Here is a 19946-nt window from a genome sequence, read left to right as displayed (position 1 = left end):
TAATCTTATCTAACCCAAAGTCACCAAGATTTTCTCCTATGCTTTCCTTTAGAGTGGTACAGTTTTAGAGCTTACATTTAGGATTGTAATCCATTTTGAACTGCATCTGGTGTGAAGGACCTCAAAGCATGTTACCCCAAGATATGCCACCTTGGCATACTGATTATTTTGAGTTAAAGGCATTTGGGAAACAATAGGTGTAAGAAGGGCACTTTGACCCTCCTTTTCTTCCTGAAAGCAGGAGATGCAACCCACATGTGAAAGGTACCCTCCCTGTGCCAGGAGGAAGGAAGACATCCTGATCACCAGAAACAGGGAATTTGGGGCCAATGCATGCGTGCTAATTTGCTTCAGTCATATCTGACTCTGAGACCCCATGGACTGTAGCCCGTCAGGCACTTCTGTCCATGGGATTCTCCAGGCATGAATACTGAAGTGGGTTGCCATTTCCTTCTCCATTGGGGCCAATAAATCTGAACAAATAAGCCTTGCTTACTTCTTCACCATGTACTACTCCTAACCAAAAGTTCTTTGTCTTGTCAATTCTTCACAAATGTATTGTCTTTTTTTATCTAAAAGGTATGAAAGCTTCCTGCTCTGGTCATCCCTCATGTCTTCATTCTCGTGTACAGACATCATGTACATGTAAAAATTTAATAAAATCTGTATATTCTTTTCCCATTGATCTGTCTTATGTCAGTGTGATTCCTAGACCAGCCAGAGAACCTAAGAGGATGGAGAAATTTTTCCTCCCTATAAAGGCAAAATAAGAGCCAATAACCATTTTTTTTTCTTGCATATGGATATCCACTTGTTTCAGAGCCATCTGTTGAAAAGGCTTTCTTATCCCCACTGAATTATCCTGGGAGTTCAGAGCAAGTTTCACTCTAGTATTAATTTATCCCCACTGCTCAAGTGTAAACCTTCTGGCTCATGGCAATGTGAACACTTCCCAGACCTGTGTGAGCCTTGCTAACTATTCAAACTATTGTTTTCCTGTGACTCTTTGCCTGGTCTTGTGGAGTTTTACCCATAACGTTTCCAGATCAATATCCTGGAAATTCCTTCAAGAAGAAAACTTGAGTCAGTCTTAGGGCTCTCTTGTTTGTTTCCCTTCTCTCAGGAATCACATGTGCTGCCTGCTTTGTCCGATGTTTATAAATACTTGTTTCATACATTTTGTCCAGGTCTCTAGTTGTTTACAGCAGAAGAACAATTCCTGTAGCAAATTTTCTGAATACAGGTCACTTTATTCTTAAATAGTACAGTGTACAGGTAATTCTCAAAGCTTACAGAAAGACTAGTAACCTTTTAAGTTTCTCTTTTTAATACTTTGCTACTACTCTTTCTTAAAATCTATGCCCTGGTTAATGTTCTCAGTTTTCCTATTTTTCCTCCAATTTTTCAGTGCACGAATTCTTTAAAGAGGCTTGTCATATTGGTGTATGTTAACTTCTTCAAGTAAAAACAGTTTCGTTTTATTCTTCGTGAAATGAGCATTATAAAATAAACACACACATAAATCTCACATTGGTGATTAGAGAGAAGAAATACCTAAGACTCTAAGAAATTTTCTAGTACTGGAAAAGGAACGTACATGCCCTCTCTCTAAGCCTTTTACACAGCAGGCTGTCCCACATCAGTAACAAGAAAACACCTAGAGGACAAGTCCAAAGCAACACTGGATTCCCTGTTCATTTGCTCAGACCACCTTCCTGAACTCTAATCTGACTCACTGCTCCCTGCTCCTGCTTCTCTGCCTCTCTTGGCCATGAACCTCATTCCTTAGTGCTCCTAAGGCTTAGCATTCTTGCTGAGAATTGAGGTGAGGCAGGTAGTCTCAACCTCTTCTGCTTATGATTCCTTTGATTACTGACATCACTTGTAATCCTGGAAAAGAAATACTTCTCTGATTGGCCCCCAAGAACCTTCTTTACTTTGGCAAGCCTGAATGTCTCATTAACAGAAAAGGGAAATTGAAACAGGAAAGCATGACCTACAACTGAACACCAAAAAAACAAACAGCTAATTTAAAAATGACCAAAGAACTTAAACATTTCTCCAAAGAAAATACAAATGGTCAATATGCATAGGAAAAGATGTTCCATATCACCAACCACTAGGGAAACACAAACAAAAACCACAATGATGTATCACCGCCCAGTCACTAGGATGGTTATGACAAAAAAAAAGAAAGACAAAATAACAAGCGTTGGCAAGGGTGCAGAAGAACGGAAACCTCTGCGTGCTGTTGTCTGTGGTGCACCTGCTCTGGCGAGGAGTACAGAGGTCCTCAACACGTTGAAAATAGAAACCCAGTGATGCAGCAATTCTACTCCTGGGTGTGTACTCAAAGAGTTAAAAGCAGGTATTTGTACACCCATGTTCACAGCAGCATCATTCACAAGAGCTAAAAGGCAGAAGCAACCCAAATGCTTCCAGATGGATGGATAAACAAAACGTGGCATAAACATACAATAGAATATTATTAAGCCTTAAAAAGGAATGAAAATCTGGTACCAGCTACAACATGGATGAACCTTGGTATCTCATCATGGTAAGTGAAGTAAACTAGTCACAATAGGAAAAAATGCTGTATGATTCCACTTATGCAAGGTGTCCACTGTAGTCAAATTCACAGAAAAGGAAAGTAGAATAGTTGCTGCCAGGGACTGGGAGGAGAGGGACATGAGGAGTTACGGTTTAATGGGTATAATGTTTCAGTTTTGCAAGCTGAAAATATTCCGGAGATTGGTGGCACAACAACGTGAATATACTTAACAATACTAAACTGTACACTTAATAGTGGTTCAGAAGGGACTTCCAGGGAATCTGCCTTGCAATGCAGGGGTCACCAATTCGACCCCTGGTGGGGGAACTAGGATCCCATATACTGTGGAGTAACTAGGTCCTTATGCTGCAACTACTGAGCCCGTGCACTCTAGAGCCCGTGAAGCACACCCAGAGAGGCCACAACAAAAACCTCATATGATGCAGTAAGGATCCCGTGTGTCACAACTAAGACCCGACACAGCCAAATAAATTCTTGGCACCATGAACAACATACCCCATAAGAAGGACAGGAGGTTTGCTGAATTCCAACCTTAAGCATTATTTAAATAATGAAAAATGGTATACTGGAACTTAAGAGGAAAATCTAAGAAAGCACATTAGAAGCCATAAAATAAGGTACAATGAAAATTCCATCAGTTGTAAAGAATTTACCACTTCCCTATGTCATTTTTTAAGCCCATATGTTATCCTATAGTAAAAGTGAAAGTCGCTCAGTCGTGTCCGACTCCTTCTTTGCAACCCCATGGACTATACAGTCCATGGAATTCTCCAGGCCAGAATACTGGAGTGGGTAGCCTTTCCCTTCTCCAGAGGATCTTCCCAACCCAGGGAGTGAACCCAGGTCTCCCGCATTGCAGGTGGATTCTTTACCAGCTGAGCCAACAGGGAAGCCCAACAGTGATTAGTAGTTAAAAATCTAAAGAAAGGATTAAAGAAAAACCTTATGTTATTTAATGATAAACAAGTATGTTGAAAAGAATTCTGTCCTTCCTCATGGAACAATCCAGGAGAGAAAAGAACCCCTAAGACAGAGCAGATGTTTGCAACTTCCAACATCAACACAGCCTAGATCACTAGGGCTTGCAGAAGAAAGACAGGAATCCCTGAAAAGCCCACAGGGTTAGGAGCAATCCTTGAGGTTTACTGACACAGAGTTCGAATCTTCTTTAAAATTTGTTCAAACACATGATCTGCAAACCTGTCACTGAAGCACTAACAACTATCTCCTCCTTCGGGGTTGTTTTCTGGTGTGTGTTCCGGCTGACATAATTAAAAGGAGCCCTATATCTAAACTCTGTCAGAGAAGCCTCAGTGGGAACTTTTGATCCTCATATCATGTTATGCCCAGCAGATACTAATATGTGGAGCCACATTCATTCACCAGAGCAGGTCAACTGAATAAAAATGAACATCGGTCCTTCCAGTGAGAGCGCTCAGCGCTGATCCGAGCTGTGATAGGTGATTTGCCAAGTAGCCTCCTCTGAATGCAGAATAAACATGCTGCCAGAGGAATGGGAGAAAAACTGATCAGAGTTCCATCTCTCAGTTTTGGGGTAGGCCAGCGGTTTTAAAACAATGTGGCTAGTTGCTTTTCTGTACTGCCTTAAAGTGGTACTATATAGCCTAAGAGATAATATGCTGCCCCATGACTACTTTCAAATGAAACTGCCGAGTGCATACTTAACGCTGGGGGTGGGGGGCGGGGGGGGAGGCGGGGCCAGGAATGCTGGTTTCTGTGTTGCTCTGAAACCAAGAGAATCAACTTCCAAGTCAGAATCCTTGAAATAGAAAATGATTACCAACATTTATGCAAACATTCCTGAGAGTTGTTAATGGTAACATTACTTTCGTGAATTAGGGAAACATATGGCTGTTTGGGGCTTCCCTTGTGGTTCAGCTGGTAAAGAATCCACCTGTAACGTGGGAGACCTGGGTTCAACCCCTGGGTTGGGAAGATCCCCTGGAGAAGGGAAAGGCAACCCACTCCAGTATTCTGGCCTGGAGAATCCCATGGATGAAGGAGCCTACTGGACTACAGTCCACAGGGTCGCAAAGAGTCTCACATGACTGAGCAACTTCACTTTCACTTTCACTTTAAAAGTTAATAAAATCCCCATACTAAATAAGATCCTAAGAGACAAATTAACATTCCCTCAAAAATGAGGAAATGTTTTCATCTTTACAGGTAAGATTTAACTTAAACTTTTGTCAGTAAGTTATCTGACAACTGAAATGCTATACCTATAAATTGAAAAATACTATCAGATAATGAGAAACCACCTTGTCTTTTCAGGATAAGGAAACATACTTTTTCTTTGCTTTGTCTAGAAGTCTAAAATAGTTTAACAGTCACATGATGGCTCCACAAATGTCAGTGTCCAGTGTGCACTCATTTACACAGAAACAGCTTTCTTCTGCTGTCACAAGATGAGTCATGTTGAAGAAAGACCAAAGTGTGCTAACACTGGGGAACACCACTTAGCACTCAGCTATGGCTGAAGATGGAGCCTCTTGCTAGTTTAAAAGGGACCACTTTCTTATTAAACTTTCTGCTAAAAAGACCATATCCTGACATGTTGCAAGTTTAACATAACTTACATTTTAATGTCACAATTGCAATAAATTATAAGGTGACTGTTGTCCATCAATCCAACTCTTCTAATAAAAATGTCCCTGAACATTTCTCCCTCAAGACAAAAAGGACTACTGGAGATGAAGCATGCTTATGAAGTCCTTCTCTGTTCCATTCAAAGAACCTAAAAACAGCTTAGCTTTGCTGTCAATATCCAGTGGGTAGACAAGGCACTTAAGTTTAGGTAAAGATTTTGTGGAACCACTTTCTGATGCTCAATGGAGTTCAGAAAAAACACTGTGCAGTGGGCTACGTCCACACCACAGAGCCCTGACACTCCTCAGAGGCTGCTCTATCACAAGAATTCACCACACTCCAGGCAGAAACAATCTATTTATTACCTTCAGCTGCTCCAGGGCAAAAGATGAACCGTCTTGCTGTAAATTGTCAACAATCTGTTCCACAGTATTAGCTGAGAACCAACTATTAAAAAAAGGAAACATATGACTTTCAGTAATATGCAAGCGATTTCTTCTTTCCATGATAGCAATGAAGCTAAACATAGATATCCCTTAAACTTTATTTCAAAAATGAAAAAAAATTTCCAACCTATACTACAGGATGATGAAATAAAATACTGCCTCTCTGGGTATGTGTTTGCAATCTACCTTCACTAATATGAACAAAGCCTAAATTTTCTCTTCTGCTTTCTTGAATCTATTATATATACATAAATGACATCTGAACTATTAAAAAAAACTGATGCTTCTAAAGTATAAAGCTGGTTGCCTTACATACCAGTGGTTTTTTCCCTCCCCCTATGTTTCAGTCAATCTGTCAGTCTCTCAAACGCTGCACAAAACTTTTTGCTGACCACCTTGAAAAGACCTTCAGAGAAGATGACTTCATGAAGATAAAAGACAAGTTAATTGTTATTTTCTAGCCTCTCTTCCCCATTAAAGAAAAAGAAAGATGTTTTGTGATAAAATGAAACAGCATGATAGATTACCTAAATATAATGAATTTATTTCCCCCTGAAAGAGTGGGCAGGAAGCCACTTTCAAACACTATGTTATCTGATCTCAGAATTCGGTGCACTGTCAAACAGCACAATTACAGTGTCAGTAAATTCAATTTAATATAGTCTTTCCAAAGGAACAGATATAATTAAGATCTCTCTTTAAGTACCTGTTTATTTTGTCCATGTGTTCCTCAAGTATAAAAGGCTTGTCTTGATCAGTCTTTGACTGTTTGAAAAGAAAACCTTTAATTACTTTGAAGTAATACAAATCTTTGTAAAACCTTTAAAATTTTCACCATATTTAATGATATATTTTGAGGGAAATTATAACTTTCAGTCAAAATTACATCCAGTCTCATAAATAACTACCACTGTATGTTCAAAAGTCAGACTATGTATTATTCCAGACTAGCACTTGATAAAAGTATCAACAGCAAAAAAAACCTGTTTTTGTATTTTTATTTGTAGGCATTATACATGATGATGTCATCATCAAAGTGTGTCAGTGAATTTAAGGATTGCAAGGGACCTCAGAAGTCATCCTGCCCCAACTTCTGATACAGAAATTCCTACCACATCTCTGATGTCCCCACAGCATTGACCTCCAGGGGAAAAACACTACCTCAGAAAAGAACTCATGAGTGCATGAAAAACTATAAATAGGATTAAAAAAAAAATTCTGGACCAAAAATTCACCCTCTCCTCTTTATAGTTCTAGTTAATCCCCCTGAGTTAATCTCTTCTTGCACAGTGCAGCTTTGAGTCCCCTTACAATCCAGAGCCACCTTATGTACTAAGGGGTTTATGAAGTTCATTCTCCAGGACTGTGGTACAGTACCTTAGCTGCAGGCGTGGCTGAATCACAGCACAAGGATCTGCATACCCCTGCTTGTTTTGGAAACAATGCTCTATACAACGGGACTAACTGTCAGGGGAACCACACTAACCGAAACTACCCACCCTGGCCAGGCACCATAGTACCATTTGTGTGAGATGTTCCAGGACAGGAGGTCCTAGTAAGGAACACAGAACTAATAATTTACTACCAACCAGAAGCGTTCAGAAAAGATCAAAAGGAGATGCCACGTGTCCTACCATCTCCCAGAATCCTTCTTACTGGCATCCACCTTGGCTGAGCAATGTGGAGACCACCAGGAAGGACTCTGAATCAGAATGACTGACCAAAGACAACCCAGAAGCTAGTCCCATACCATAAAACCCGAGACTGCAAGCCATGGGGCAGGGCAGTTCTGGGCTCCTTTACCCTCCTGCTCTCGTCAGGGCGCCCCTTGCCAGTAAAATCTCGTGCTTTGTCAGCACGTGTGTCTCCTCAGTGATGCATTTCTGAGTGTTAGACAAGAGCCCACTTTCAGGCCCTGGAAGGGGTCCCCCTTCCTGCAACAATTCTGGCTTAGTTTGGGCGCAGTCTTATTATGCTTCTGGCTTCAACTGAACAGTTAAGACTTTTTTTAAACTGGTGCCATTGTAGGCTACATTTCTCCCATCCTGTACTTATGAATTTGGTACCCTGGACTGAAATTCAATTAACTCTATTGTGACACTGTGATTTAAAATAAAAAATATATAGCTGGTCTTCACCCATATATTTGGCCATTTATTCCAGGCTCACAGTTCCCAAAAACCCATGGAAATCCATAAGTGGAGCATCTTTTGTTATAATATTTGGTCTTTTGTCCTCATGAAATGGGTGTCTTCTGTTATTCACAACAAGCCCTTTTCAATCATACCTTTGTTTATGTTCCTGAGGAAAGCCCCCAGGTCCCAGGGGAACCAACCAAGGGAACTTTGAGTCTCATCCCTCACTGTCCACACTCTCCCACACCTCCCCCTCCTCCACCTCCAGTGAAGGGAAAGGGGCTGGAAATTGAGTTTGATCACCAATGGGCAATGATTTAATCAACTGTCTCTATGTAATGAAGCCTCTGTAAAAACTCCAAAGGATGGGGTCTGGAAAGCTTCCAAGGTGATAAACATGCAGGGAGAGTGATTCACCCCAACTTCCTGGGGACAGAGCTCCTGGGCTTGGGCCCTTCTGGACCTCACCCAGTGTATCTGTTCTTTGAGCGGTGCATTCATATCCTTCACCGTATCCTTTATAATGAACCAATAAATGCTATGTGTGTCCCCGAGTTCTATGAGTCATTCTAGCAAATTAGCAAAGCCAAGGAGGGGATCATGAGAACCTCAGTTTACTGCCAGTCAGTGAGAAGTACAGGTGACAACCTAGAGTCTAAAGGACGGTCCATCTTGTGGGACCGGGCCCGTGAGCTGTGTGATCTGATGGTAACCTCAGGTAGGCAGTGTTAGCACTGAAATGAGTCACAAGACACCCAGCTGGTGTTGTGGAGAACTGCCTAATATGTGGAAAACAAACATGTCCGGCGTCAGACGTGTTGTGAACATGGTAGCAGTGAGAAAATAAAGGAAACACATGGAATGTTTCCCCATATATCGTTCAAATTTCATATTTTTACTATTAAACATATTACTCTGAACTTTAAATGTTGTTTTTTTTTGCCCACATGTTTACCCAACTTATTTTCTTAGTTTCAAATCAATCTGATCAAAATGCCATCAACATTCTTATCCAAATAACTGAAAAAAAACACTAAATAAGGCCAAAATGACTTTACTTACAGACCAACAGCCACACACTTATCAGAACTCTCTGATAAGGCCCTTCAACCTCCACATACTATAATCCATCCCACATTTATCCAACTTGGCAACATGAGAGACTGTCAAATGCTTTCACAAACTCTGATGAAACCCTCACATGCTTGCATTCATATTCACAGCACTAAGTATTCAAGTCCCATGAATCTGTACTCATGTTTTTCAGTTCTAGGTAATTTTAGGGTGAGGGGGAAATATTTCTCTAAATATTTCCTATCCTCTATTACAAATTCCTGACAGTTAACATATTGGATCTCCTGGAATAATTTTCCTTTCTCTTCATTTTTCATCTTCTGATCCTCTTAGGGTTTTCCTCATCCACCAAGTTTAGTCTAATCTATTGTGGGTTTTTCTTCTCCCTTTCACTGTCATATTTTAAATATCTTTTTTATTCTTTAACTATTTCTCTTAGTAACAACTGTTCTTATTTCACAGATAAAATATTTTCCTCCTATCTGAAGACTAAAAAAAAAAAAAAACACAGCCAAATCTATAATTATTTAGTTTCCTTTTCCTTGCACTGTCTACTCCCTTCGAGTACCTTTTTTGGCCAATCTCTGGTTTTTAATGCCTGGCAGTCCTTGTTTTTCTGTGTGAAGTAGTAAAATTTAGAAGCTTTGTAATGTCAATTGCAATTACAGAACTGTCAATTATGTATACATTATGAGGTGATCACACAAAGGCCCGAATGTTTCTTTCATTAGCGGGGTCCTCGAATGTTAATAGCTACACATTTTCTTTTCCTTCTAATGAACTGCTTGGGAGTGGAATGGCGCTATGGACTAAATGTTTGTGTCCCCACAAAATTCACTTTGAAACCCTAACTCCGATGTGATGGTATGTGGGGGGGTGAGGCCTATGGGAGGTAATTAAGTCAAGAGGATGGAGCTCTCAGGATGGGATTAGTGCCCTTACACGCAGAGCCCTGAGAGAGCTTACTTTCTCTGCTGTGTGAGGATACAGCAGGAAGGCATTCATCTGCAGAACAGAAGAGGACCCTCACCAGGAACCTAATCAGCTGGCACCTTGATCGTGGACTTGCCAACCTCCAAAACTATGAGAAACTTCTGTTGTTTAAGCCACAGGTCTACAGCATTTTTGTTATGGCTGCCCAAACTAAGATAGATAGTATGTAAGAATTCTAGGAGCCAACCAGGAAAAGAGGCCAGCATTCTTCCCATTTAATATGTTCTGCACCTTTTCAGTAGAACATCTGCCCTGCCCTTAGCCAGCGAGGCCCTGTCGGAGGCCTTGGTACCTACAAAGAGTCCACAGCAAGAACTGGTTTGCTTATTGGCTTCCCCCATTGAAGGATAAGTAGCTGCCCTCATCCTTCCACTTTCAAGCTTCCAAAATAGTGACATCTCATACCTGCCACTATCTCCTCTTTTGTTCTGCTTCTCTTTGTGGATTCCTGCCTTTTCTATTCCTTTATTATAATTTTAGTGGGGTTCAGGAGAGAACATATATTCAATCTATTGATATCATTTTTAACTAGAAGTCATGTAGCATGTTTATAGATTCTCAGTGCTCAAAAGAAAACATAAGGTAGGCTACATAAGCAATTAAAAGAAAACACTGCAACGTACTTCATTATTATATTCAGACATATACCAGAGTTTCACTTTAGCAGCTCCACAAGTGGCATCTACATTGAACCTACATTATAGAAAAGTCACAGTGTGTTGTAAAAAGCCCTTGCAAGGGCCAGTCACGAGGCTGTGCCCTGAAATTCACCAGCAACGAGAAAACAAGCCATGTAGTTGCAGGTAAAGAAGTCATCTTCTCAGATGGCTATCTTAACAACTGTGAAACACTGACACTCCCATCAGGTTTTAACATAAATAAATCCCAGTGTGTTTATTTATATTCACAAACTATAATATTCATCAACTTCTAATTTTTCAGTCACTCCCCCTTTCCCCTGAGTTAAAATCTGAGGTTAGAATACTGACAAGATTACCTTTGCGTGGTAAGTTTCTAAGACATCTGCAATATTTTCTTTTGAAGGAGATTTCAGGGCTAACAAATCTTCTTCTAACATGCCCAACTACAGGTGGAAAAAAAGGAAAACATTTAAAAACCCATAGAAACACAATTTTTTTTTAAAGAAATCTTATTCTTTAATAAAAATCCTTGTCTTAAAATTATGACACGCTCTTTTCAGCTGAGTCAATGAAGGCAATTTTCACTTACGTTGAAGGCACACACATTCCCACAAAGCAAATGCTGCCTTGCAAGGAATGAATAAAGATGAAAAAAACTGAAGAGGAGAAAGAGAGACATTCATCTTTGTTTCCCTCTGGCTATTGAGCACTCGAAATGTGCTACTGCAACCAAAGATCTTAACTGTAAATTTTACTTTAATCAATTTTAATTAAAAACTGCCACATGTGACTAACGGCTACTGGAGTCGGTGCATAGCTCTATAATACAGCCACACTTAACTCTTGAACAGCTGTTAACATAACTGATGCCATCTTGCGCCCATACACTTTCTTCTGTTCTCCCACTGCCCCTACCAGGGCTGTGCTGGGCAGTAACCCCTTCTCTATCAAGTGCTCTGTAGTTAACAGACATCATTTAATAATCATTAAGGCCAGGTGGTCTCCAAGCTCTGTTAAGTCCCCAGACGATGATGAAGACTCTCACTAACATATTCCCAGTGCCCAAGAGATGCCATGGAACTCATGAGTGTGTGCTAAGTTGCTCCAGTCGTGTCTGACTCTTTGCGACCCTATGGACTGTAGCCCACCAGGCTCCTCTGTCCATAGAATTCTCCAGGCAAGAATACTGGAGTGGGTTGCCATGCCCTCCTCCAAGGGATCGTCCCAAGCCAGCGATCAAACCCACGTCTTACATCCCCTTCAATGGCAGGCAGGTTCTTTACCACTAGCACCACCTGAGAAGCCCACCATGGAATTCCCCAGGCAAGAATACTAGAGTGGGTAGCCATTTCCTTCTCCAAGGGATCTTTCTAACCCAAGGATAGAACCTGTTTATTCTGCATGGCAGGTAGATTCTTTATCATCTAAGCCACCAGGGAAGCCCAGAAATGAATTAACCATTCATAAATCCTGATTTAGGAATGCATGTCCTGTTTCCAAGCACACACCCCCATATCCAAAGGTCAACTATAAAACTGTCCCAGTGGCCCCTCAGCTGTGAATGCTGCGAGATCCCTGTTTGCCCCATCCCACCCTGAGAGTACGTTATCCTATGATAAACTGACCCAATGATTATACGGAGACACTTGCCTCACTGTTTTGGTCTCAAGATACTGTCAGTATCACAGTTTGCTGGGTACTTTTTGTTTCCTCCATCTTCCAACAGTTCTCCATCTATATCCCTCACATACCTATTCCTAAGCTCAGCCAAATGGACTTTTTACTGTTTCTAAAACAAAGCTAATGCTTTCCTACAGCTATGGGCTTGCTCATTAAAGCTTCCTCTATCCAGAAAACCTTCTCCTGACTTAAGGCCCAGTTGGCCTGTTAAGATTCAAGTTGAACTGCAACCTCTATGAGAAAACTTGCAGTCCTTTTTTATAAGTAAGCTCTTCCTCCTTTCAGTCCATTGAATCCTTTCTTTGTGTTCTGTTTGCAGACTTATCATAGTTTACTCTGTCAGGTGATACAGGTGGTTTTTTATCTTTTTTACCTTTAGCTCCTTTCCCAATGTGTGTTACTCATTTCTATTATCTACTGCAGGCCCTGTAAATGGTAGCCAATGCACTGCAGATATTACTGGGCAGATTGACAAAAAAAGGAAGGGTTGTGGTTCAGTTCTCCCCACCAGCCTTAACCAAATTCCACTATAATCAAGAGTGTCCCTCCAGAGTAGATGACGGAATGCCCCTGTTTGCTCCCTGTTACAGCTCGGTGAAGAATAAGACAGCCACCTACTGAATGTGACCAAAGATGCCCATAAAGATCTGAAAACTCAGGCAAATGTGATGAAAGGCCCTCATGTCAGCATTACAGGGACAACCTTCAACTTTGTATACTTTCATACATCTTAATAACATTCCCTCCGCTATCTCCTAACACTCCTCCCGCAAGATCAGAAATCCCTGAGTTTCCTGGGAAGTTGACTTTACCCCCACAGTTCCAGGAGCTGGGAGAGATTAGTCAGTGTATTCCACCCACCCACGTGGTTCAGGCATTATACAAGCCAGCTGAATCAGACTGAGCTAAACTAGTTGAAGAATAAATCTCAAATCTCTTGCTGAGAATTCTGAGGCAAAACCAACTTGAACTGTGGTTTCTGTTACATTTAACACAATGAGTTTCAACTGCTATGATAAGACTGCTGTCCTCACTTTGGAGATGGGAAAACTGGAGCTAAAGAGGCTAAATTCAAGCTAGGATTTAAAACCAGACTGTCCATCTGCACATCCTTTGCCACTATGCTATCCCGTGCTAAGAAAACTGACCGTGTGGCTTAAAAAAAATTTTTAAGACAAAGATAAGTTCCTTACAACAAATACCCTTTTAGAAGAGTTTTTAAGATCATATTTTACAAACTTTTAAATGCACTGGGGAAACTAACAGGAGAACCTTTCAAAAATATCTTTACAAAAGCCACTGTTGTCGTTCAGTCACTATGTCCAACTCTTTACAACCCCATGGACACAGCTCACCAGACTTCCCTGTTCTTCACTATCTATCAGAGTTGGTTCAAACTCATGACCATTGAGTTGGTGATGCCATCCAACCATCTCCTCCTCTGGCGCCCCCTTTTCCCCCTGCCTTCAATCTTTCCCAGCATCAGGATCTTTTCCAATGAGTTGGCTCTTCCCGTCAGGTGGCCAAAGTACTGGAGCTTCAGCTTTAGCATCAGTCCTTCCAATGAATATTCAGGGTTGATTTCCTTTAGGAGTGACTTGTTTGATCTCCTTGCTATCCAAGGAACTCTCAAGAGTCTTCTCCAGCACAACAGTTCAAAAGCATCAATTCTTCAGCATTCAGCCTTCTTCTTTTATAAATTCGGATTTTTATATATTAGACTTTCTTAAAATATTACTTTTTTTTTTTTTTTTACACAGACTATAATTATTCATTAAAAGATACTCACTGGAGGTACCAGGCAAAACAGCCCTGGATCTAGATATAATTATCTCCATTTTGCATACAAGAAAACAGTATTGAAGAGCTTAAGCACCTTCCCCAAGGTCACACAGCTTTAAGGGCAGATGCAGGATTCAGACCCATGTTTGCCAAACACTTATACTGTTATAGTGTTAAACTTTTATCCCAAACACTTATACCACCTCCCCATGCAATATGAGTTATTCCAACAACACAAAGTGCAGCCATCCAAGTAATTACCTTTTCAAAATCTACAAAGTGTGTAGCAATTCCTGCTGTGTACACATCTCTTCCTTTCAGCCTGAATCCTGTTAATGCAAGGAAGTACCCAAGTTTTCCTTGAAGTCGTGGCAAGAAATAACCTCCACCCACATCAGGAAATAGCCCTGCAATTAAAAACAAAAAGAGATAATGACTCAAATGAAAGAGATAACTGCAGCTCTCTTACTTTATATCAAAGAGCCATTTTTCTCTGGAGTCTGAATCTATATTAAAACATTATTACTATACCATGGTACTATAATACAACACACACAACACAATATCACAAAAGACTTGCTATAAACTGTGCTAACTTAATTGGGATATTTTTCAAATTTTTCATGTTTCATTTCTATAGAAGACAATAAAGGATTTGGTGACACAATGTTTTCCATGTAACTACTTGATAAATATTTACCTAAATTTCTTATCTCTACTACTACTTTTTAAGAATCTCCAAGGATTTGAAATATTTGAAAACAAATATTTCCTGTCCAAATGATTAGCACAGAGAAAAATATAATCTGTGGCTATTATGTGGTAAATTATTATTAGCATTTAATCCATTTCTATACAGTCAAATATCTAATATTCAAGATACTTAAAGTGATGTGATAACCATTAGTTCTAATACATGAACAAGTTTATACCTAATCAACAGAATTTGCACCTATTCTTCCCTTAATCATGAGGATTAAAAAAATTCCCTTAAAAAAAAAATTCCCTTATTCTCTCTACTGGCAACAACTAAAAACAGCAGATATGCAAATACTTGTCAATATACTACTTTTTGGTGTTTAAGAGCTTCTTAAACACGCTTGACCCTCTAGGTTTAAAAGCTATCTATTTCAAAATCACTTCAATTAAGTAAGCTGAGATAAAAATACAAGCATTCAAATTCTTTCCAGGTCTACTTGCCAAAAAGTTCCTAGACTTGAAAGAATCAGTGGCATGTTACTGTAAATAGAAAGATCTCTCAACATCTCAAACAACATAGGTCTAAAGTTGAATTCATAACCCCTGCCCACCCTCATCCAGTTCACCCAGCCCAATAAAGGGTGCAACTGTCCAGACTCAAACCTCCTCATGTACCACCCCTTAACCCTCCATCAACAACTATGATCTGTTGCTTCCGCCTCTAGACAGTTCTCTACACAACAGTCAGTGATCTTTTTTTAATGTTCTTGTTTGACTGAATTTTTTAAATTATCTTAATAACACAAATTTTGATGAGTCTTGCATTCCACTGCTTAAAAGTCTTCCATGACTGCCCATTTCTTTTAGATTAAAACTAACGCTTTTATCAGTCTTCCCCAGGCACTTTGGTCATCTTTCTGTTCCTCAGTGTTTATCCCTACTTACCCCTGAACCTCAGGAGCACTCTGCCCAAGCAAAAACACCTCTATCCTGAAGCGCTCTCATCTGTTCCAGAGCCCCAGTTCTCCCTCGCCCCTTGCGTCAGTGGCTGCCTCCTTCCAGTGCCCCTCCTGGCTTCACTTCCCTTGGGCCTGCACATGCTGCTGTACCTCGGTCTCATCATAGACTATCCGCTCCCCACTACACACGTTTCCTTAGCTCTGACAGCTTTAGATAACATCGATGTGATGGACTGAATTGTATCCCAAATTGTGTCCCAAAATCTTAAGCTGATGTCCTATCCCCACAATGTGACAATTTGAAGAAGGGGACTCTAAAGAAGTAACTAAGATTAAATGAGGTTTGAAGGGTGGGGCCTTATCTAATAGGACTGGTGTCTTTATAAGAAGAGGAAAGACTCCAAGACAAAGGGCCGTGTGAGGACACAGAGAGAAGGCAGTTCTCTACAAGTCTAGGAGAGAGGCCTTGGGTGAAACCAAATCTGCCAATACTTTGATGTTGGACTTCCTGCCTCCAGGGGGAGGAATAAGTGGGAGAAATAAATGTTGTTAGGCTACCCAGTCTTGGTATTTTGCTATGGAAGCCCAATACAGACCCAAATCTATCTATCTAGTTATGATTTTTCCCCTGGATATGAACTCTCATATCTGCAATTAACCACACAGATAATAAACATCCCAGATACAACCTGGCAAACATAACTCTTGAGTCACATCCCTCCAACCACACTGCTCCTTCTCTAGTGGCCTTACAGCCATCTAGCAGCACTAGCTAAACACCTTGGAATTATTCCTGATTCACTACATCACAAGTTAACTCCAAAACATTTTCCAAATATGTCCTCTCTATTCCAACTTTACAGCTTCTTATTACTCCAAGCCTAAAATTATCTCTCTCTAGACTTGTGCTGCTCAATAGAATTTTCTCTGATGATAAAAATATTCTGTAATCTATGCTGCCACTAATCAGATATGGGTATTAAACACTTGCAATGTGGCTGGTGCAACTGAGGAAATGAATTTATTTAAATTAGTCATATGTGATCAGCAGCTACGGTATTAGATAACAGAGCTCTAGATTAATGTAATAACCTTCTAACAAGCCTCTCTGCCATTTCTCTTGCACCCCTACAATCCATTTTCCTTAAAGCAGTCAGAATGGTATCAGAATGTATACCAGACCACGTCACTCTGCTTTAAACTCTCCCACAGTTTCCCATAATATTTAGGTTTAAATCCAGACTCTTTACCTGAGTTCCCTGTGTATCTCTAGAAGAGCACAGTATATCACTCTGCCCCTGATTCAGGCAGTAGACTCTATTTGGTTCTTTGAGCAAATAAAGTAAGGCTTCATTTTTGCTTTAGACTAACTATTCTTAATGCAAAGTGTTCTGTTCTAAAATATATTAATATAGCTGCTTGCTTCCTGTTATTCAAATCTCAGCTTAAAGACGTCTCTGTGGACAACTTCTTTAATCATCTAAGCTAAAAGAGACCGTTCAGTTATGACCTAAAACAAATCCCTCACGATTATACAGTGGAAGTAACAAATAGATTCAAGGGATTAGATCTGATAGACAGAGTGTCTGAAGAACTATGGATGGAGGTTTGTGACCTTGTACAGGAGGCAGTGATCAAGATCATCTCCAAGAAAAATAAATGCAAAAAGGCAAAATGGTTGTCTGAGGAGGCCTTACAAAAAGCTGAGAAAAGAAAAGACGCAAAAGGCAAAGAAGAAAAGGAAAGATATATCCATCTGAAGGCAGAGTTTCAAAAAATAGCAAGGAGAGATAAGAAAGCCTTCCTCAGTGATCAATGCAAAGAAATAAAGGGAAAAAATACAATGGGAAAGACTAGAGATCTCTTCAAGAAAATTAGAGATACCAAGGGAACATTTCACGCAAAGACGGGCACTATAAAGGACAGAAATGGTATGGACCTAACAGAAGCAGAATAGAAGAGGTAGCAAAAATACACAGAAGAACTATATAAAGATCTTCATGACCCAGATAACCAGGATCACTCACCTAGAGCCAGACATCCTGGAATGTGAAGTCAAGTGGGCCTTACGAAGCATCACTATGAACAAAGCTAGTGGAAGTGATGGAATTCCAAATGAGCTATTTCAAATCCTAAAAGATGATGCAGTGAAAGTGCTGCACTCAATATGCCAGCAAATTTGGAAAACTCAGCAGTGGCCACAGGACTGGATAAGGTCTGTTTTCATTTCAATCCCAAAGGAAGGCAATGCCAAAAAATGCTGAAATTACCACACAACTGCACTCATCTCACACACTAGCAAAGTAATGCTCAAAAATCTCCACGTCAGACTTCAACAGTACATGAACTGTAAACTTCCAGATGTTCAAGCTGGATTTAGAAAAAGCAGGGGAACCAGAGATCAAATTGACAACATCTGTTTGGATGATCAAAAAAGCAAGAGAGTTCCAGAAAAATATCTACTTCTGCTTTATTGAGTTTACCAAAGCCTTTGACTGCAGATCACAACAAACTGGAAAATTCTGAAAGAGATGGGAATACCACACCACCTGACCTGCCTCCTGAGAAATCTGTATGCAGGTCAGGAAGCAACAGTTAGAACTAGACATGGAAAAATGGACTGGTTCCAAATCGGGAAAGGAGTCAAGGCTGTATATTGTGACCCTGCTTATTTAACTTATATGCACAGTTCATCATGAGAAATGGTGGGCTGGATGAAGCACAAGCTGGAATCAAGATTACCGGGAGAAATATCAATAACCTCAGATATGCAGATGACACAACCCTTATGGCAGAAAGTGAAGAAGAACTAAAGAGCCTCTTGATGAAAGTGAAAGAGGAGAGGGAAAAAGTTGGCTTAAAACTCAACATTCAGAAAACTAAGGTCATAGCATCCAGTCCCATCACTTCATGGCAAACAGATGGGAAACAATGGAAACAGTGAGAGACTTTATTTTCTTGGGCTCCAAGATCACTGCAGATAGTGACTGCAGCCATGAAATTAAAAGACGCTTGCTCCTTGGAAGATATGTTATGACCAACCTAAACAGCATATTATAAAAGCAGAGACATTACTTTGCCAACAAAGGTCCATCTACTCAAAGCTATGGTTTTTCCAGTAGTCATGTATGGATGTGAGAGTTGGACTATAAAGAATGCTGAGCGCTGAAAAATTGATGCTTTTGAACTGTGGTGTTGGAGAAGTTCTTGAGAGTAACTTGGATTGCAAGGAGATCCAACCAGTCCATCCTAAAGGAGATCAGTCCTCAATATTCATTGGAAGGACTGATGTTGAAGCTGAAACTCCAATACTTTGGCCACCTGATGCGAAGAACTGACTCATTTAAAAAGACCCTGATGCTGGGAAAGATTGAGGGCAGGAGGAGAAGGTTGATGATGAGATGACAGAGACGACAGAGGATGAGATGGTTGGATGGCATCACAGACTCAATGGACATGAGTTTGAGTAAGCTCCGGGAGTTGGTGATGGACAAGGAAGACTGGCGTGCTGCCATCTATGGCATGCTGCAAAGGGTCGGACAGAATTCAGTGACTGAACTGAACTGAAATGAAGCTAAAATAGCCATCCAAGAGAATTACACTTTGAGTAAGATGCTGTAAGAGGGACCAAATTTACTCTTCTACCTGAAATAAGTATAGAAAAACAACTGCAGTATATGAAATAAGTTTTCAACATACTGGACCACCAAGCAGTAAAGGAAAGTGATGTCTGAATATCTGAAAACGAATGAGGTAAACCCTACTTAAAAGCTTCCTTGGTGGCTCAGTAGTAAAGAACCCACCTGTTAATGCAGGAGACATGGGTTTGACCCTGGGTCTGGAAGATCCCCTAAAGAAGGAAATAGTAAACCACTCCAGTATTCCTGCTTGGGAAATCCACAGACAGAGGAACCTGGCGGGCTGTATAGTCCATGGGGTCTCAGAGAGTTGGACATGACAAAGAGACTAAACAACAACAAGCCCTAAAAAGCTCCATCTTAATGCCTGGAGAGAGTGTCCAGGCCCAAAACAGTCCTAGATTTGAGGGGAATTAAGCTAAAAATTCAGGGAGACAGAGGCAGAAAGAATTCCCAGAACAGAGTACCAGAGAGGAAAGAGCTGCACAGAGAAAACACTGGAGATCTGCAGTGTCTCCCTTAAGTCCCCAGCTTCGTACTGATAACTACATGTGTTCAATGAAGAGACTGTGAGGTTAAGGAAAGAACCACAGGGAAGGATTACAGAGAACGGTACTGGGAACCTACACAGGGCTGAGAATAGTACCTGTTCCCACCAACCAGACCAGGAAAGCTCAGGATTCGTGGAGGCACAGAGCAGAATGCAAAGAAGGGTCT

At 40.5% G+C, this 19946-nt stretch overlaps 1 protein-coding gene across 11 annotated transcripts in view; it reads right to left on the bottom strand.

The window, feature by feature from the left end:
• HIBCH (3-hydroxyisobutyryl-CoA hydrolase) overlaps positions 1-19946 on the bottom strand; it is a 107460-nt gene that overhangs the window by 11979 nt on the left and 75535 nt on the right. For all 11 annotated transcript variants that reach the window (XM_061135611.1, XM_061135617.1, XM_061135621.1 and 8 more), the window contains 4 exons: positions 14195-14340; positions 10828-10914; positions 6335-6393; positions 5548-5629 (listed from right to left, as the gene is read on the bottom strand). In XM_061135611.1, coding sequence (XP_060991594.1) covers positions 5548-5629; positions 6335-6393; positions 10828-10914; positions 14195-14340 — 374 coding nt within the window. The remainder of the gene's footprint in view (positions 1-5547; positions 5630-6334; positions 6394-10827; positions 10915-14194; positions 14341-19946) is intronic.

Source organism: Dama dama, chromosome 33 (assembly GCF_033118175.1).
Source record: "Dama dama isolate Ldn47 chromosome 33, ASM3311817v1, whole genome shotgun sequence".
Classification (NCBI taxonomy): Eukaryota; Metazoa; Chordata; class Mammalia; order Artiodactyla; family Cervidae; genus Dama; species Dama dama.
The sequence above is the reverse complement of the archived record's forward strand: the minus strand, read 5'-3'. Positions and strand labels throughout refer to the sequence as shown.